We start from the raw sequence: 20,889 nt of genomic DNA on the forward strand, positions 1-20,889 counted from the left end.
GACGTCTGACTGCTGACTTGGGAGTGGGCCTAAGCCATCAGTTGGACATCCCCTGAAGGCTCCTGGACTGTGAGAGGGTGCAGGCTGGGCTGAGGGACCCTCCCCCTCAAGTGCACAAATTTCATGCACTAGGCCTCTAATATACATACACACACACACACACACATATACTGAGTGGCCAGATTATTATGCGTTCAGAGATCATAATAATCTGGCCACTCAGTATATATATATATATATATATATATATATATATATATATATATATATGTAATTTCCAGACAATTGCCATGCATCTAGTAAGTGCTTCCTAAGTGTCATCTGCCATTATTATTATTACCATCATTTTCAAAATCATCTTTGATCTCTCTTGTTATCCCATCCTATAACGAAGCTAAGTTGCAGTACCACTGGTGGGGGCACAAAAAGTACCAAACAGTTTATTTACAAAGCTGTACAAAACTACACAGTGTGCGGGGCAAGGTGGGGGGATGCCCTGGGACCCTGTCCCACAGGCGGCACCCCGGCTCTTCTTTGCAGGAGAGAAGAGGAGGGAATGCTTTTCCCCGCCACGGCTGGTGTTCTGACTGCTGGTTGTGCAATGAGTCCCTCTGCTTTTCACTAACAAACATTTTATTTCCTCACTTGCTTTTTGTGATCACCTAGAATCCCACACCCCCAAAGTGAGGAGGACTTAGTGTGCATCTTGGGGACCATATTAGAATGTCAGTCCATAGAAAGGAAGATTGGGTTTCTTTTCTCATCAATTCCGTGCACCAAGCCCAATAAGGGACCCGCCCACAAAAAGGAGGAGGAGGCGGGAGAGAGGGTAAGGGGGAAGAGAAGCAACAAACTTTTCAGTTATGCCAAAGGCTGGCATGTTTCCACCCACCTCAGCATCTCAGATGCTCTGGTGGTCAAACTGAGGGACCAAAGGGGCACCTGCCACCTGGAGGGTGGGAATCAAATTCAAGAACATTCTATCAATCACCCAAAGGACCGATTCAGGAAATAAAGAACGGGAGACTTGGAATAAATGTTTCATTGGTCATGATGATCAAAAGATGATGGTTAACACACACACACTCAGACCTCATCCCACCTGTTGCAGGGCTGAAGCAACACCTCCGGGGTCCCCCACCCCCTCGCTGGGCACCGTGGCCACACCCTGCAGCCGCTGCCCCACTCAGGACTCTGCCCTTCCCTCAGACTTCTCTGTTTTCAATTTCTCAACATGGTGCCTGGACGCTCACGGTCAAGAAAAGCCGAGGACTTGACCTGAGTCTGCGGTGGGCAGGGTTGCAATGTCCATGAATCCTTCTCTATCTCCCTTTCTCACCTCTCTCCTCTCCCCTCTCCCACCCCATCATTGTTCCCCAGAAACAAATAGGATGGCTTCACTGGTCAATTCTTTACATGTACAAACACCAAAAGCAGAGGGAACACCCCTGGCCGCCCCCCCCTCCCCCCAAACCCCAGTGCTGTGAGAGCAGCCAGCGGCGGGCGAGGCTGCCTCGGGAACGCGGAGCTGCTGGAGCTGTCCGGCTGTTCTGGAAACTTCTTTGGCCTCTGGGCTTTACCTGGAGGCCTCTTCCTTCAGCTCCTTGTTTTTCCGCACCTCTTCCGCGTGCTTGTCCTGGGAGGGAAGGGAAGGGAAAGGGAAGGTTACACCCGAGGGGAGAAAGGGAGGGACGAGAGAACCCAAAGAATGGCCACCGCGGGAAATGAAGAGCAGGGTCTCAAGGAGTCCTGAGAAGGGACAGAAGGTGGCAGGTGAGACTGGCAGGAGGCAGGTGAGGGAGTCTGCTGGTGTGGCCCCAGGTAGTTCACTGACTGGGGCCAACCTCCCCGGGGACCCACCTCACGATGACCCCAGTGCCCACCAGCCTCTTCCTCCCTCACCTGGCCATCCTGGGGTTTGCACTGGGGATGCTACTTGACTTAATAGAAGCAGCCGCTCAGTGTAGCTGCTAAAGGAACGGGCAGAGCAGACGGGCCTCATTGCAGGAGTCCCCTACACGCACCTTGACTGCCACTTTTATTTCTTGTCTGTCTCCTTATGAGAGTTGTCTAACCCCCTGGGTGAAAGATGAGGGCTCTTCAAGTATAAATGGACTGGAGAATTCTTGGAAGTGCTGTCCAACTCCAGAAGGTGAGCTTTCTTACAGGTGTGTTACGAGAACCCTCTTTTGTTTCACAGCGTGATGAAGCCACAAGATGGGCTCTGACTTCAGAGGCCTGTGAGCTGTGTGACCGTGACCAGCTCCCTTCACTGGTCAGGCCTCAGTTCCCTGGTCTTTGAAGAGAGGGGCACGCATGGGAAGCTCCTTTACTGCTAAGATGCTGCAATTTTAGTGTTTACCTCTAGGGCTTACCATGACAACTCATTCATTGTGCACGGATCCAGGTCCTCTACTGGGGGACTTCCTTGTGGGCAGGGGGCATGCCTTGTTGGTTTTTGTATTTTCCAATCCCTCCTGTGACACCTTGCTCATGGGAGGTGCTCAATAAATATTGTCTCTGCCAGACCCTGGCATCCATCCAGATATAATCACATCCAGATATCAAGAATCAGCCTAGAACACGCACACTGAGGTTCCTAGGATACATCTTAAACTACCAATCTGTCCCTGCAGAGGCCCTAGAATGTTCCATGATCCTGGGGAAAGTATGGGGAGTGGTGCGTCTAAGGCAGTGGTTCTCAACCTTGCTATGTGTACCAGTATGACCTAGAAAGAATATTGAACTGCAGGTCCTCAGGCACCATCCCTAGAAAACCAGCATGAATAGATCTGAGATGTGATCCACGTACCTGTAGTGTTAAACTTGACACCAGGTGAGTCTGGTGCAGGTGGTCAATGACCCCACACAAATACTGACAGAGGCATTGTTGAAGGTGCCCCTGGCCTGAGCCAGGGCAGAAACCACACACCCATCTCTTTCCTTCATTAGTAGACAAGGTTGAATAGAGGTCAAGATCCCAGAGAAGTGAGGCCCCCTCGAATGTCTGCTCCAACATCTTGCTTCTTTGAGTCTTACCTGACCTCCAAAGCTATTACCCCAGAGTCTGGGTCTTCCCAATCTCTCAAAATCTACCTCCATGTCCAGGTGAGCTCCCTGGGAAGAACTCCAGGTTTCTGGACTCCATTTCCTTGGCCTCCAGTGACCCCCTGTCTCTGACAAAAGGCCAGCAGGACAACTGGGTGCTGGTTTCCCTGACATAAGCATTGAAGGAGCCGCTGGATGCAAAGCCAAAGAACTGGGTTCTAGTCCCAGCTTAGTGGTTGTGTGCCACTGGGCAAGTCATTTGGCCTTCTCTGACACGGTTTCCTCATTGGTAAAACAAGGAAAACATCCGTCCTGCTTACCTCATGGACTGGTTGTGAAAATAGGGGTATGATGAAATAAGAAGTGTTGGGCAGTCTTTCAAATACCATATCATGTTCTAAGCCTCAATCATTTCTTCTGTGTTTGGTCCGAGAGCCATGCCTCATCCTATCCCAGTCCCAGATTTTTTTTCCTGCAAGAGTTTGCTCCTAACCATCCTTCAACAACTGAGGAAGTTTGAAATTAGACAAGATCACTTCCCTCCTATCTCGTGCTTGATGGAGGCCTTGCTGCCCCCAGAAGTATAAGAGCAGATGGGCTGCCACATGCTGGCCAACTGCAGGGCCTATGGAACATTCAGATCCCCTGTGAAGAAACTAGATCTTTCTAGTAGCTGTTGTGAGGGACCTGAGACTCTAGGTGGATAGGCAGGAAGGAGTGGGGACCACGCTGCTCACCATGGGACGAGGCCACCGATCGGGTCCCGGGAGTCACCGCGCAGCAGGCGGCTCCTGGAAATAAAACACAGAGCTGGAGCTCTCCCAGGAGCTGCAGGAGAAACTGGGGCAGCCTTGAGACTCAGGAAATGAGGCCAACGTGTTCTTAGCAGAACGGGCAGTTATGCTGCTGACACGGAGACCAACCTCAGCTTCTCACGTTTCTCATATTTAGGTGACACCATTTGGTTTATTGACAAAAGCCAGCATGTTGGAAAGACTCATGACTCTCTCAGTCCATATCAATAGAGTTGGAAAGAATCATATTTCCTGCTTAATGGGCAGCTCAGGTCATCATGCCCCTGGCTTAGAGCCAAGAGCTCAAGTCAGCATCTTTCATTGAGTTGAATTGGTCCATTCAAGGATAAAGCCAGGAGTGTGCAGCTGCTTGTTTATTCCTCCTCCCTTGCGTTCTCTAGATGATAAGAGCTTGAATCTCCCTGAGACAATGAGAAATTTCAACTGTGTAGCTGTGCAGCACATCCTGCAAGGAATTCCAAAGCTCCATTTATGTTTCTTGCCTATGACTTCCCAAACTATCCCTTGGAACTCGTTAAGGACCCAGCCTAGCAGAAATATCCTCATTCCTGCCTGAGGCTGCCTGCTCCCTGAAATGACGAATAGGTCTCTGATACTTGCCATGGAAGGAAGAGCGTGTCCTAGGAGTCTCCTCTCTGATTCAAGATCACTTACCTTCTCTTGCAGCCGTTCCAACATGGCAGCAAGGTGGGCCTCTCGGTTCTCCTTATTGGATTCCATCTTCTGGGCCAGTTTTTCTTTAGCCATCTTGATGAAGTTATTGTTTTCCTCAATGGCTTTTTGGATCACCTCCCGCTCATGTTCCCGTTTCTCCGCAAGGTGCTTCAGGAGCTCAGCTTCCTGGTACTAGGGATGCACAAAGGGAGAAAGTGACTCTTGAAGTGAGCCCACAGGGTAAATTTTTATCATCTGACTTAAAAGCTCCACACCCAGAACACATGCCTCCCTGAACCTGGTCCCCAGCCTACTTCCTAGATTCTCCACCATACCCCCAATTCTCTTTTCCTCATGACTATCATTCATTTATACATTCACAAATACTAAATGACCATATACTACTAGAGGCCTGGTGCACAAAATTCATGCACTGGCGGGGGGGGGGGGGTCCCTCAGCCCAGCCTGCACCCTCTTCAATCTGGAACCCCTCAGGGGATGTCCGACTGCCAGTTTAGGCTACAATCTCAGGTAACCCAAACACCCCCATCTCTCATTTTCAGACCAAACCTATCCTTTCTTTTTAACCCCCAGGAAATTAAGAGGTGACTTGTGCTCTGACCACCCCCAATCAGGATGTGGGTATTCAGTGCTCCCTGCCAGTATCCAGGAATACCTGTGGGATCGGGCCTAAACTGGCAGTCAGACATGCCTCTCACAATCCGGGACTGCTGGCTCCCAACCATTTGCCTGCCTGTCTGCCTGATTGCCCCTAACTGCTTCTGCCTGCCAGCCTGATCACTCCCTAACCACTCCCCTGCCAGCCTGATCGACGCCTAACTGCTCCCCCGCCAGCCCGATTGCCCCCCACTGCCCTCCCCTGCCAGTCCGATCACCCCTGACTGCCTTCCCCTGTAGGCCTAGTTCCCCCCCAATTGCCCTGCAGGCCTGGTCACCCCCAACTGCCCTCCCCTGCAGGCCTGGTTGCCCCCAACTGCCCTCCCCTGCTGGCCTGATCGTCCACAACTGCCCTCCCATGCCGGCCATCTTGTGGCGGCCATCTTGTGACTACATGGAGGTGGCCATCTTGTGTAAGGGCATGATGGTCAATTTGCATATTACCTTCTTTATTATATAGGATGTGCCAGGCACTTGTCTACCAACTTGGGAAAGAAAAAAGTCTAGTAGAGATAACATACATAAATAACTCAAATCAAACTAGCATGTGACATATGCCTTAAGAGGCAGAGAGGAAGTGCTATAGGAATCCAAGGGAGGAGAAGATTATTTTCTGTTTGAAAGATGAAGAAAAACTTATACAAAAATTGGCATCAGAGGTGGGCCGTAAAAATCAATAGGAAACAGCAGACACACAAAGGAGCCTTCTTCTCCCTCCCCAATTAAGGAGCCGCCTTTCTACTTGTCTAGTCTTTTCCTAAATCCTTATTGTTTGTCAGTGTCTTACTCTTGTCGCTGTGCATATAAGGCCACCGCTTGAAGGTAGGTAATGCAGTGCCTTAGCCCCCTAACCAAACTGTAAGCTCCTAGAGACCAGGGATGTTTACTTCTTTGTTTCTCTCCATGATGCCCCGTTCTCTGCCCTGGGGATGGGAAGTGCTGTCTAAATATTTGTAGGTGGATGGTGACCTGACCCCGGCTCAGAGCCACCACCTGTCTTGTCCAGCTCCTTCCCCCTCCTGCTGAGATGGAGGGAAGAAAGGACAGCACTTACCTTCCTTCGCTCTTCAGCTGCTTCCAGTTTCTTCTGTATCTCTTCCAGCGATGGGTCTCTCCGCCGGGGCAGGGAGGCATTGAACTCGGGCACCCCATCAAAGGAGGGCGGCTTCAGGATGACTTCAAAGGACTGGCCTGAGGTGCATTTGTTCAGCTCGATGACTTCCATGTCAGAGATTACACACCAGTTCAGGTCCACCGTGTCAGCTGCAGAGAGAAGAAAAGGGCCTGCTCACCCCCTGAAGACTGCATGGGCGCCCATAAAGCATACACACATCCGTGGGAGACCTGGGTGCCCAAGGCAAACCAATGGCCAAAGTTCTGGGTCTGTCCTCAACGTAGCACCTAAGTTCCATGGGCTCTGATGGGGCCGAAGGGGTGGGTAGCCACAATGAGGGCTCAGGCCCCAAGTTTAAGGTCCCAAGACACGTGATTTCTGATAATGGCTGTAGCCACTGCTTTTGCTTCTGCCACAAGGCTCCTCCCATAGTTGAGCTCTTGCTCAGACTGTCATCTATGGTGGCCAACAGTGTGCACTTACCCACCACCCACCACCCATCCACTTCTTCACTCCTCCTCCCACTACCAGTCTGGTGGCTCGGCCTGTTGACGCCTCTCCCCCTCTCCCTCCTACCCTGCTCTCTTCTTTCTCTCCAGTCAGCACTGTCTTTCCGCTGGCTTTGATCTTTTCTCCTACACTGTCTCCCACACCAGCCTAAACAATGGAAAAAAACAATCTCAGGTAACCCAAACACCCCCATCTCTCATTTTCAGACCAAACCCATCCCTTCTTTTTTAACCCCCAGGAAATTAAGAGGTGACTTGTGCTCTGACCACCCCCAATCAGGATGTAGGCCATTCAGTGCTCCCTGCCAGCACCCAGGGACACCTGTTCTGGGACCCGTCAGCATGGCTCTCACAGAGCCTCCTTGGGCAAAAGTCCTCTTCCCACCTCTGGGCTCTCTCCCGGAATTCTCTACCCTTCCCGGAGGAGGCTCGGTAACTACGGAGTCCAAGGATGTGCACCTGTCTCGCCCCCTCTTCCAGGCTAGGTGTTCCCCGAGGGCATAATCTCTGCTTCACCTCTGCACCCTCCACAGCATCATTTGTTAAGGGAATGAACGAAAGCTGAGATCAAGAGCACTCTGCACAGGGTCTGAGTCAGACCTTCGCCTGCTGCCTACGCCCCAGGCCCAGCCCCCACGCCTGCCTTTACATGGTGCTTAGACCCTCGGAGTCAGCGGTGGCGATTTTATTGGTTCTGGGAAAGCAATGGTGACGTGGGGAGGAGAGGTTCAGGAAACTGGGGTGGGGGTGCTGTACTTAGGGCTGTGAGCCACAGGAACCCTCCCCCCGTTCCTTTCCTAACCGTGGCCCTCACTTACCTTCGTATTTGTAGGATGACTTGTTCAGGGGGTCGGCCAGGAAACAGGAGCAGAACAGGGACACCAGCGGGAGCTCCTTCATCTTCTCCTTGTAGGCTGTGGGAACACCCACAGGTGAAGACGGTCGCCCTCCCCTAGCCTCAGAGCCAGCATCTGTGGGAGTCTGGATGCCCCAGCAGCCGGGGGTACCGGGCTCTGCAGAGGCACCCAGACCCATCCCTTGGCTGGGGACCCAGCCCCCTTTGCCCCAAGAGGCCCTGTTTAGGACTCCTGCGTGTGATTTGGACCCCATTCTGTCCACCTACTAGAACCGAGCCTTCCAGAGCACGCGATGACACCATCTTTCCCCTGGCACTTTGTCCCCTTTCCTAGTGCCGAATGGAAGGTGCTCTCAGGGAAAGATCCCACGCACCAGCCCCACCCAGCCAGGCATCCTGGACCAAGCTCTCTAGTTCCCCACAGCTGCCCAGGATTCTCCATTTCTTATGCTCCAGGCAGTGTTTTCCTGGAAACACTGGAGCTAAAGAAGTAGGAAAAAAAGCTCACCCCCACCCCTCTGCTCTTGCCTCACTGGGTGGCAAGGTCAGGCTGTGAGCGCCTTCCCTGACCTTCCCAGTACAGTAGTCACAGCCAGAGGGGCTGATGTCCATGAGAGCTCAAGTGGTACCCCTACCACTGTCTAGTCTTTCTGTGTCTGGGAGGTTTTGAAAACCAGAAGGTCACAAGTCATAGCCCACCCCCACCCCCACCCCTGGCATGTGTTCCTGGCATGGCTCCCAACCCCACCGCCTTGTTTTAAGCTCAGGTACGCTCAGGCTCTCTCAGCTCTCAGCTAATGCCCAGCGCGATGCCTGGGCATGCTCCGCCCCATTTCCATTTACAAATTGAAAACATAATTGACTTAAAAAATAATATACATGGCCCTAGATGGTTTGGCTCAGTGGAGAGAGCATCGGCCTGCAGACTGAAGGGTCCCAAGGTTGATTCCAGTCAAGAGCACAATCCCCAGTAGGGGGCATGCAGGAGGCAGCCAATCAGTGATTCTCTCTCATCATTGATCTTTTTATCTCTCCTTCTCCCTTCCTCTCTGAAATCAATAAAAATATATTAAAAAAAGAATACATGTGCATGACAAATCCTTTTTAAAGCACACATACAGAAGAGCAAAAGGAAAAAGAGCTCAGCTGAGATCCCACCCGCCGTCTAGTTAGAACCTCTTGCAACCCTGGGTGTAATTCTTTTCTCTTCTCCTGTGCATATGTAGGTACATATATGCGTGCACAGAATTAACCTGTGCTGGTGCCCCATCACTTAAATAGGTTTGTACCTACCAGCGAGGGTCATGTTTTCTGGGATGTGAGAGCTGAATCCACTGAGAGTCACAGAGTAGGTCTGTCACCAGCTCAGGGCGCTGTTACAAACCTGAGGAAAAGAGAATATTTTTACCACTGACAGGTTATTTGCACAAGGAAGCAGGGAAGGAACCCTAGGAGGCACCTCATTGGCTCTCACCTCCAGGCTCTCTCCACACACTAGCCTTTCCCATACACCAGCCACCGCTCCCGCACAACCCCAATCAAGGTCAGTTTCGAGGCACCCGTGATGATTTCGGAATTGGTTTCCCTGTCTCAAGCCTCCTGAGTACGCAGACATGTGTTTCCCAAAACTGTATGAATCAAAGGTTGTTTGTCTGTCTCCCTGTGCAGCTCTCTGGCCTGGCCCAAAGCAAGGGTTAGGGTGAGAGACAAATCCTAAATCAGAATTACCTTGGAGACGTTGGCAAAATAATGATGGTGCTTCCCTACGACCCATTCTCATATACGTGAGAAGGAGTTGGACAGAAGATGTCAAAATACCTCTCCAGATGCCTTCTCACTCCCTCCCCCCATGAACTACTATCCTAAGCACTCCTCAACCCCACTTAAGACAACCCCAGACAATGAGAAGAACAAACGTTATTAAGGAATAATGACATCAAAATGTAGTGCAGAGCCCTACGGTTTGGCTCAGTGGTCAGAGCATCAGCCTGTGGACCGAAGCGTGTTGGGTTTGATTCCTGGTCGAGGACATGTACCTCGGTTGTAGGCTCAATCCTGGGCCCTGGTCAGGGTGTGTGTGGGAGGCAACCAATTAATTGATGTCTCTCTTACATTGATGTTTTTCTCTCCCTCCCCCTTTCTTTCTTTCTTTTAAAAATATTTTTATTGATTTCAGAGAGGAAGGGAGAGGGAGAGAGAGAAACATCAATGATGAGAGAGAATCATTGATTGGCTGCCTCCTGCACGCCCCCCACTGGGGATCGAGCCTGCAATCTGGGCATGTGCTCTGACCAGAAGTCAAACCATGATATCATGGTTCGTAGGTCAACACTCAACTACTGAGTCATGCCGGCCGGGCTGCCCTCCCTTTCACTCTTTCTAAATATCGATGGAAAAATGTCCTCCGGTGAGGATTAAAAAAAATAAAAGTAGTATAGAGATGGTAACCGGTGTGCAGGACTGCTGTGGGAGCACAGAGATGGGACTGTATACTCTGTACCAGGCCTGGAGAGCCAGATAGGGTTCTCTGGTGTTAGCAGCACACAACAGAGTCTTAAACGGTAAGTCAGAATTGACCAGGAGATGGCAGGGTGTTATTCTGCCAATGAACAGCATATAAAGGATGGAGGTAAGAAAACTTGGTCTCAAGTGATCTCAAGCTGGCTAATGCTGGACCAGGAAGTGTGAAGAAGGAAGAGGTGGTGAAACAGGAGAGGTGGGGAGGGAGCAGACTGGGGAGTGTCTGGGGACAGTAGGTGACAGGGCTCCACTGAAGGCTACTGTTGGGTGGAGTGAGAAATAGCCAACAGTGAGTGGCCATCATGGGGACCACTCGTTCCTTGGCTACCGTGATGGTTAACTTTTGTGTCAACTTGACTGGGCTAACGGATGCCCACAGAGCTGGTAAACATTCTTTCTGGATATGTCTGTGAGGATGTCTCTGAAAGAAATTAGCATTTGAATCAATAGACTGAGTAAAGATCGCTCTCATCGATGAAGGTGGGCCTCATGTGACTCATTGAGGGCCAGATAGAACATAAAGGTGGAGAAAGGGCGAATTTGCTCTCTCTGCTTGAGTTGGGATGTCCATGTTCTCCTGCCCTTGGACTTGGGAGCTCCTGGTTCTCAGGTCTTCTGACTGGCCTGAATCACACCAGCAGCTTTCCTGGGCCTCCAGCTTATAGATGGCTGATTGTGGGCCTTCTTGGCGTCTGTAATTGCACGAGCCAATCCTTCATAATAAATCTCTTTCTATTGGTTCTGTTTCTCTGGAGAACCCTGACTGATACAGACACCCTCAGTGGTCACTGTGCCAACAGAGGGTGGCAGGAGCCAACAGCTTCCCTGCCAGCATCCTCACAAGACAAAGGACCCTGAGACTCACTTAGAACCGCTTTCCTTCCTTAATGAAGTGTTTTCCCACTGGGGGCCAGGGTCTGTACTGGCCGGGGATGGGCAGGGGAGCCACGGAAAGCATTGGGCTCAGCTCCCGTTTTAGGGCTCAACCAGCGAGGAGTCAAACACAGACTTCAGCTCTCTTACTAGCTGTCACCAGTCACGTCACATGTCTAACTTGGCTTTCCTCATCTTACTGCTGCAGAGTTTTACAAATTAGATGAGAAAGGCGTAAGTACAGCATCCAGCAAAACTGAGGTGCTTCATAAATGTTAGTTTCCATTCCTTGGCCTTTTCATCAGGGTGGTTACCAGGTGCCACACGCCGGCTTCAGAGTCATTGCCTCTGGTTCCCACCGGCCCTGCAAACACTGTCATCCCCATTTGCAGATGAAGAGATGGAGGCTCAGAGGGTTCATGTGGCTAGAAAGTAAAAGAATGGAGCTTTGAAGCCGGGTCAGTTGGCCTTGAAGTGCTCTCTATTCCTGCAGCGTCTCCTTATGCTTTAGAGTCAGAGGCCCTGCCACGCCCCTCCCAGTGCCGCACAATGGGCCTCTCTCCTCAAGCTGATCCTGACAGTACCAGCGAGCCTCTGAACAGGGAGTGGGCCTTCGAGCCTGGATGCGACATCTGGAGTCATGAGCCTCCATTCTACACCATCTCTGCTCATGACTCGGCTGATTGTGAAGGCAACTGGTAGAGCGAGTGAGCCCTTGCCAAGAGAGGGAGCGGCCTCTGACTTTACCCTGAGAAAGCAGGGAGACTGAGCTGAGTTTTTTCTAGAGGAGCAGGTGCCTGGAGTCAGGGACCATGCTCCCCAGTGTGAACTGGGAACGATAATTAAGACCCCACATTTATGGAGCATTTTGCAGGTTACAGTTTCTGTCACCCACATTGTCCCAGTTGATCTTTGCATGGGGATGGGCTAGGCTGACAAGAGAGGCATCATCAACTTCATTTTCAGATGAAGAATCTGGGGCTCAGAGAAGTTAAGACTTTTGGCGAAGGTCACACAGCCAGTTGGAGGTAGAGATGGTTCTATGATCCAGGTCGTCTGATTTGTCCATTCTTCCTTATGGGCAGTGGAAGGACTAGATGTTAACTGCTCATTCTTCCAGGGTGCTGAGGACTCGGGAAAAGCCAGTCTGGCCTGAAGATATGATTTAATTAAAATGTGTAATAAGTGCTTCCTACACTTCTCTGGAAGATACTATGCTCAGAGTTTTAGGACAGGAAGAACCAGGTAGAGAACACAGGTCTGAGGGGCAGAGAAGGAAGATCAGGGCAGGGCACAGGAATCACCCTAGATACTGATGGGCAGAGGTATGCGTGGCTAAGGGCTTTGTAGCTGACAGCACTCAGTCTCACAGGGTTGGAATCTGCATAATTAAAAATATCTATTTATAGAGCATCTACTATGTGATAAATGCTTTCACTTTAATTTTCATAATAACCTTGTGACATAGGAATTGCTATCCCTGTCGTATAGATGTGGGGATTGAGGCTCAGAGAGGCCGTGACTTTCTAAGATCACTCAGTATTTAATGGTGTCCTCCAATAAGGTATATCCAAGTCCTAACCCCTGCACGTTATAAATGTGGCTTTATTTGGAAAGGGTCTTTACAGATTTAATTAAGTGAAGGATCTCAAGATGAGATCATTTGATATTAACTGGGTGGCACCTAAATCTGATGATGTATCCTTAAAGAGACATACGAAGGAGAGACACACCGAGAAGAAGAGCATGGAAAGATGGAGGCAGAGGTTGGAGCGATGCTGCCATAAGCCAGGGAATGGCCCAAAGCCACAGAAGCCACCGGAGTCTTTGGAGGGAGGATGTCCCTGCTGACAACTTGATTTTGGACTTCTGGACACCAGACCTATGAGAGAATGAATTTCCATTGTTTGACGCCACTGAGTTTGTGGTCGTTTGTCCCAGTAGCCATAGGAAACTACTGCATCCAGTAAGTGACAGAGCCGGGGTTCAAAACCCATCATTCTTTTACCTTATCTCACTACCAGTGTTTTCACACAGTCTGATGTTTTCCTCAAGGTAATCTGTGTACATGTGCCTATGGGTACCTGGGGATCTTTTAAATCTTTGTAGCAATAGTTACATCATTTCTATTGCACTCAAGACCCAAAAGATGTTGCTGCCCATGAGATATTCTGAGAAAGGAGATAGTATAAGGGGTCAGTGAGGAGGGCGTGACTCTTCTGAAGGGCCTAGCAATGCAAAGAAGCCTAAGCCATTGGCTGGTGGCAGCCGCAGCAGGGAGCCTGACTAACCTGTGGTGTCAGTCTTGGGTGGGGCTGGTCACACAGCCTCCCCAGCACTCAGCCTGGCTGTGAGAACTCCAGATCATCACATGGGTTGGACCCAGATTGAAGGCACACCACTCGGAAGATCTAGTGATGTTAACCTAGGGCCCAAAGGCCCTTAAGAACAGTTCTTAGGCCTCCCATCTTAGATACCAACTGCCCAGGCCATTCTTTTGGGCAGGTCCAATCAACCCTAAGGCCCACAACCAGCCTTAGTCCTAGAGGCCAGGGCCCTACAAGCTTCTCACAGTGCTGTGGGATCTGTTGAGTGGCTTGGTGGTTTGGGTCATGTTGTCATGCCTGCAGCACCTGCAATGGCGTGGGGCCAGCAGTTCTGTCCTGGGACTGTCAGAGAGGGGGCAGTAAGGGTGTTATTGCCCAAGGTCAGAGAGAACAGAATGCCAGGAATTCCAGGAGGCAGGACAGAGATTGAGATCATGGAGACCAGAGCAGGCATGAGGCCATGAGGTCAGGCCCATCAGTGGGAGATTCTAGGAGGACATCATACATCAGAGCATCATAAGACAAAATCCCAGCTGAGGCAAAACTCTAGCCCTTTTCTGTTAAGGCCGAGGCCAATCCCAGGCCTTGGGTAGACCCCAAGAAAGACCAGCAAACTGAAGGCATTCAGTGGTAGCAAAGATCAAAGGGGCCCTTTTGATCAAAGATCAAAGGTTGATGTGTCACAAAAACTCAGGTGGTGACTACAGAACCAGAGGTAGAGCTCCCACGTACTTCTGATGGACGCAGACAAGAGGGCAGGGCCTCCCTGGGCAGCCCAGTCCCTGTGCTCTCAGTTATGATCCAGCATTGCAGGTGGTGAGAGTGACTCAAGCTTCAGATGCTAAAGGTGAGAGAGTGATGGGCTTATTATGCAATTTAGTTTCTGCAATGCCTCTAATCTTGGAATGGCTTTGGACCTTGACTGTGTGATGGCTGGGCAACTGAGTTTCTTGGAGTTCAAAGGGGGCCCATTGGGCTGCATGCAGGGGGCATTGGGACCAATTGCTAGAATAGGAAGGGGATGATCAGAGACCTCCAGACCAGGGAAAGAGTTTGTGCTTTATCTTCAGTTCAGTCGGAAGCCACTGACATCTTTTGCATAAGGGGAGAGGAAATGGCGATGCTGATAATAGTAGCAATAATAATGGCTACCATTTCTTGAGCACCTGATTTGTACCAGGAAAATCACAGATATTATCTCAGTTTATTCTCTGAGGTTCTTTTATAATGAGGAGATGGAAGCCCAGCAGAGTCGAGTTAATTGCATCACGTCCTACAGGGAGTAAGGGGCAGAGCTGGGATTTTCATTCTAAAGCCTGGCTCTACCTTTAGGTTATACTACGAGTGCAAAAAGATTCATCTAGCTCTGGCCGGTGTGGCTCAGTTGGTTGGGATCATGCACCAAAAGTTTGCTGGTTTGATTCCCAGTCAGGGCACATGCCCGGGTTGAGGGCTCAATCCCCGGTAGGGGGCATGCAGGAGGCTGTCCGTCAATGTCTCACTCTCAAATCCCCCTCTCTCTCCCTCTCTTTCTCTCTCTCTTTCTCTCCGCCCCCCTTCCTCTCTCAATCTATGTTTGAGAGAAACATAGATCAGTTGCTCCTGTATGTGCCTTGATGGGGGATTGAACCCGAAATCTATGTATGTACCCTGACTGAAAACATACGTAGGTTTTGGGTTCGAGCACAACCTTTTGGTGCACGGGAAGCTCCAACCACCTGAGCCACCCAGTCAGGGCAGAATAGTAATTTTTTAAAAAAAATAATAGTAAGTTTTGATCAGAGGTGAGGGCGGCTGAAATTGAAGGTCTAGAATCAGGCTGCTGACTGATGAGGGATCTCATGGATCCCCCAGGTTCCCCTAGAACCGTGGACGGCAAACTGCGGCTCGCGAGCCACATGCGGCTCTTTGGCCCCTTGAGTGTGGCTCTTCCACAAAATACCATGGCCTGGGCGAGTCTATTTTGAAGAAGTGGCGTTAGAAGAAGTTAAGTTTAAAAAATTTGGCTCTCAAAAGAAATTTCAATCGTTGTACTGCTGATATTTGGCTCTGTTGACTAGTGAGTTTGCCGACCACTGCCCTAGAACATCCAAATGTCAGAGATGGAGAGACCCAGCCATTACCAGCTAGTGGTTTTCAATCGGGAGCAGCTCCACTCCCAGGAAACATGTGGGACTTTTTGATGGTCACCAGACGGGAGTGGAGGTGAGGTGGGGGTGGTACTTGGGGGCATTTAGCAGGCAGGGGCCAGGTAGCTTAAGTATCCTGCATTGCACGCAACAATCCCACACAACCAAAAATAGTCCCTTCCGAAGTGCCAATACCCTTCCCCCAGGAACCAAAGATGCTGAGATCACGCTGAGTTGGATCAGTTGGTGGCAGAGATAAGATCGGAGTCCGAGCCTCTGGATTCCAGTGCCAGTACCCTCCCCTTCATGCTGATCCCTTCTCTCTTCCCCAGACCAGGATGTGCGTGAACAGCCCACATGGGGGCCACCAGCGCAGCAATACCAGGATGGGAATGCGTAAGGGACGCCACAGCAGGCGGCTCATTCACATGACCAGGAACAGTGACCCAGGCTTTCTGTAATGCAGTCAATGACCAGGCGCTGACAGAGAAGAGCAACCAGCTCTCAGATGCCAGGTGGCCATTGATTGGGTGCACACCTGACCTCCTAAGGTGCCTCTGACTGCCCACATGGCCAGAGTGAGCAAGCATGTTATTTGTCACGGCAAGAAATGCCTGGAGAGGGCCCGCAGGATGTGTCAGTTCCCCCGAGGGCTATTTTCGAGGGATAAGAAGCGAATGCAAAGCTAAATGGTTTGAGTCGAGTGGCTCCTGGCAAGCTTGTTCAGAGACCGTATGGGAACTCTGCACAGTCAAGGCATGGAAGCAATGAGTTCCGACCCAGGCTCTCTGGCCACAAGCAGGACAGGAAGGTGGCTCTTACGTCCGGGCCAGTTATCAGTCTTTTTAAAAGTCCTGCTGCAGTTATGTATTTACCTGAAATAAGCTACCCAAATGTCGTGGAGTCATATCATCTCTGTACAGTAACCCTGGTTATTGCATGCTGATCAGAGACTCGGATGGGCAGGCATATTTTATTTTGGTTAAAAAATAATAATTTTTTCATGAATGTGGTTTTCATTCTTTCCACAATTACTATTGAATATTTAATTCTGTGCCAGGCCCTCAGCTAGGTCCTAACATAACCACAGGGTGTTTGTTTGCTTGTTTTTTGATGATAAAAAGTGAAACAGGTCCCCTGGGTGGGAATTTGGAGCCTCTGGGGCTTTCACAGATGCTCTGCGGGCCTCGGGCATGCTCCGGCAGTCACACAGAACATGCTGTGAAGGGACAGGAGTCGGTGTCAGCGCACAGGCCAAGGTGGGCTAGCGAGACACGCGGAGGGAAACCGGGCAAAGCAGAATAGCGTGGGATTGACTGGCTCTGGGGGTCTGGCGTCTGTCTAATCACCCCCTTCCGGTTGGCTTCAAGAGGAAGAGAAAGTGGGAGCCGTAGTCAAGATCAACTTCCGGCCCGTAGCCAACAGACTCAGAAATGCAGCTTCAGTCGTGCTTCTAGGAAACAGGGAGGTGCCACCTGTTGGCAAACAGAGCTCTGGGGTTTGTGTTTACACTGGGAGGCAAGCCAGAGAAGGCAAAGGAAGCCTGGATCACCGACAGCCCCACGCAACCCAAGTGATGGCACTTGCTGGGCGATGTCTATTTTGAGTCAATATATACAGGAGGACCAATATAGTGGAAGCAAAGTTCAGGGGCACAGACCTCCATTCAGTGTCACTGGACGGAGTGCAAGGCTTTGTGACCCAGGACCGTGTGAGGTCCTGGGGTCAAAGCACTTGGAGGAATCAGTGTATGGAACAAGCCTGTGTAACCTTACTGTAGTCACAACATTAGGAGTATGCTGTAGCATTTTACAGTTTACCAGGCACTTTCATAGGCATATGCATGCATATACACATTTTACATGTAGTGTTTTAATTACAAACATATTGACATCATATTTCAGAACCACTATGTGACAGAGAAAGAAAAATCCCTGCCATCTTGCTACTTTTTGCTATTGGCATTTCCTTGTAGTTTTTTTTTTTCTTGTGCCTATTATCTGTAATCTGGGCATGTATATTTTATCATCTCATTCTCCCCAAATCCTATGAAATAGGTGCTATTATACCCACTCTATAGATAGCCAGTTCAGGTAGGTGACTTGATTTGCCCAGAAGTCATAGAAGCAAAACATAACGAAGATGGGATTTGAACCCAAGCCATCTTATACCAAAGGCCATGTGGTTTCTGGTAGAGTCCCATGGTACTTCCTCAAATCCAACGCCAACCATAAATGGAAGACAGATGATTGCCCTAGAGCGTGTGGTTGAAGGGTGCACAGAGGCGCATTTGCCCCAAATCTGCCTCTCAACTGTGGGGGACCTAAGTGCTTACAACTCTCACCATTTTAGCTCTCCTTTGTCTCAAGCATTGCCTCAGAAAGCCCCTGTTAAAATGTGCACACACGACCTGCCAAGTGAATTAAATCATTTTCCTATCAGCAGGGCACAGGCAGTAGAATTGCAGACATTTTCAGAAGTCAAGCTCTCTGTCCTTAGATGGGAGGAGCCATGGAGATTTCTAGCATTTTCATTCCTCAACCTTTTTCAGATGAAGAGACAGAGGGTCCACGAGAACCAGTGCCTTCCCCAAGATTAAGCAGCAGTGACAGAGCCCGTGTTCAGGCCTGCATTTAGCTACGCTAAAGGGAGACTCTTATCTTTTGCAGTAATAATCTCGCTTTCTTTGTTCTTTCATTCTTCTCCAGTGCTTTGTAAGTTTTACATCTTGTGTTCATCTTGAAGTTAATATCATTTATACCTACATGTCACTACTTTGAGAATAAAACAGTACCTCATGGTTTTCTTGGTGTGAGATGGTTTTGTCCGAGTGGCCTGGATTTTCAGTTATGAATTACCGCTATTGATTTATTTATTGAGAACCAACTATAAGCACTATGTGAGATACTAGGAAGGAATACAATGATGAATTGAACAGACATATATCCTAGCCTCAAGATATTTGAAAATTGCATTCAGTTTTATAAACATACTATAAGCCTGGTGCACGAATTTGTGCACCAGTGGAGTCCCTTGGCCTGGCCAGCGATCGGGGTGATTGAGGCCAACTCACCCAGTCCCGGGCCGGCCAGCTGGGGAGGGACTGAGGGAGGGCTCCAGGGCGTGTCTGGCCTGTATCACCCAGTCCACATTGGCTGGACCCTAGCAGCAAGCTAACCTACCTGTGGAAGCGTCTGCCCCCTGGTAGTCAGTGCACCAATTGGTTGGATACATAGCATATTAGGCTTTTATATATATAGATTGATTATAATTAGACAATGACTCTAATTCTAATGTTTTCTTTCTTCATGACCATTATCAATATTCTTTTTGTACTAGAATTCTGTAATTTGATAAAAAATTTTTGCTAAAAAATTAGCAAGACTACTTCTGCAGTAATTTTTTTCTAGGAAGGACTCATAGAATACTTACTGAGTCCTTACATATCTGGTTTGATGGTAAGAGCAGAAGACAGACAGACCTGTCCCAGTATCAATAGTCAAATTGTGTTTTTACCTTCAGCAGACAGAGCCTTTCACCTACATACGCTGGTCTTCCCTTAACTGCCGGGGGAAGCTCCAAGACCCCAGTTAATGCTTGAAACTGTGGATAGCACTAACACTATATACACTCTGTTTTTTCCCTATACATGCATACACTTCACTTTATGGAAGCGCTCTCAACTGTGGGGGACTTTACGGCTTCTTTTGACATATCTTCACTGGCAGCATCACTACCCTTGCACTTTGGGGCCATAACTAAGTAAAGTAAGGGTTACTTGAACACCATGACAGTCGACCTGGTAACTGAGACAGCTACTAAGTGACTAATGGATGGGGAGCAAACAGTGTGGGAACTCTGGACAAAGGGATGATCCACGTCCCAGGCAGGACGGAGTGGGACAGAGTGAGATTTCACCATGCTACTCAGAATGGCACGCAAGGTAAAACTTATGAATTGCTTATTTCTGGAATTTTCCATTTAATATTTTCAAATGACTGTTGACCAAGCGTAACTAAAACAGTGGAAAGCGAAACAGCAGATAAGGTGGGGGGGTGGGGGGGTGGGGCACTACTGTACTTAGTTTGAACCTTACTTCCTACCTGGTCTGGATTTCTGGGTACTGACACCCAAATGACCCACTGGAATTCTGCACTCTGCCCCCCACCACTCCCCCACTGGACCTTTTACTCTAGTGTCTGAGCTCAGATCTTTTTTCTGATTCACATTCCCTGGTTTGTTCTCTGAACTCCCGGGTTGCCTGGCCCTGTCACATGTTAGGCCAACCAGCCCAGACTCTGCCCCTTCCGATCTCTTCTGTCCTCCTGCTTCCTCCCTCCCACCCACCTCTGACAGCAGGACCCTGAGGGGGTGGATACATGGCTGTCCGGTTTTTTATTTTTATTGATTTCAGAAAGAAAGGGAGAAGGAGAGAGAGATAGAAACATCAATAATGAGAGAGAATCATTGATTGGTTGCCTCCTGCATGCCCCACACTGGGGACTGAGCCCCCAACCCAGGCATGTGCCCTTGGCCGGACTCAAATCTGGGACCCTTCAGTCTGTAGGCCGATGCTGTTTCCACTGAGCCAAACTGGCTAGGGCTGGCTGCCAGTTTTAATTGATGAAAAAGGCCAGTGAGCTTTGGTGGGGGAGATGGAGAGGGGTATATGGGGCGGGGTTAATATACCCACATCTGTCTTTCTAGTGGGATTAAAAATGCAAATAATAATAATAATAATAATAATAATAAATAAACAACCCAAAACCCCAAAATTCTTTTTTAAACAGCAGAAGAAAAATTTTTGGTCTTTATTCCTCACCAAAGAAAAGCAGAAAAAGTAACCTTTTCCAGACTATCACATCTCTAAATATAGCAAATTCTCACTTTATGAGCACACTGAATTGTACATGATAAATGTTTATTTCCCAAGCTGAGAGAGAGAGAGAGAGAGAGAGAAGAGAGAGAGAGAGAGAGAGAAGAGAGTTTGGCTCTTATAAAAATTATAAAATAAAAATTACATATTTTTGCATATTTTATAATTTCCATCCCCCTGCAAAAAAAAAAAAAAAAAAGTCTCATTTCTAACCATCTGTGACTTCAAAATGTCTGGGAATTCTATGCCTACAAATGGGAATCTCCAGGTAAGTTGAAAATAATATAAAATATCTAGGGAGAACATCTTAGGGGTTCAGGAAAAATGTAAACCTTTCTTTGGTTATGAACTTTATTTTTAAAAATATCCAATTATTTAAAATCAAGAACATAAAAGATCTGAATTTTACTCTTCTTTCTATATTGTTACTATCCTCCCTCCCTCCCTCCCTCCCTCCCTCCCTCCCTTCCTCCCTCCTTTCTTCTTTGCC

General features: G+C 49.1%; 1 protein-coding gene across 2 annotated transcripts; it reads right to left on the minus strand.

Annotated features, from left to right (window-relative positions):
* Window positions 1-1,486: 1,486 nt before the first annotated feature.
* STMN4 (stathmin 4) lies at window positions 1,487-8,997 on the minus strand. 2 transcript variants are annotated; one of them, XM_008150730.3, is made up of 5 exons: window positions 8,968-8,997; window positions 7,637-7,732; window positions 6,250-6,458; window positions 4,518-4,709; window positions 1,487-1,636 (listed from the first exon to the last, which is right to left on the minus strand). In XM_008150730.3, exons 1-5 carry the CDS (start codon window positions 8,978-8,980, stop codon window positions 1,577-1,579), a joined length of 570 nt encoding a protein of 189 aa, XP_008148952.1. In that variant the 5' UTR covers window positions 8,981-8,997; the 3' UTR covers window positions 1,487-1,576. The 2 variants fall into 2 exon arrangements, with proteins under 2 accessions (XP_008148952.1, XP_008148953.1); XM_008150731.3 differs by lacking the exon at window positions 1,487-1,636 and adding an exon at window positions 3,789-3,839.
* Between the last annotated feature and the right edge of the window lie 11,892 nt (window positions 8,998-20,889).

The sequence above is a fragment of the Eptesicus fuscus genome, chromosome 6, assembly GCF_027574615.1.
Source record: "Eptesicus fuscus isolate TK198812 chromosome 6, DD_ASM_mEF_20220401, whole genome shotgun sequence".
Classification (NCBI taxonomy): Eukaryota; Metazoa; Chordata; class Mammalia; order Chiroptera; family Vespertilionidae; genus Eptesicus; species Eptesicus fuscus.

Excerpts from the sequence above, each read along its gene's own strand:
- STMN4 (XM_008150730.3), bottom strand. Across the intron at positions 6,459-7,636 it reads GTCATCCTACAAATACGAAG|CTGACACGGTGGACCTGAAC; the intron begins GTAAGTGAGGGC and ends TTCTCTCTGCAG. Across the intron at positions 4,710-6,249 it reads CAGCTGAAGAGCGAAGGAAG|TACCAGGAAGCTGAGCTCCT; the intron begins GTAAGTGCTGTC and ends GTGCATCCCTAG.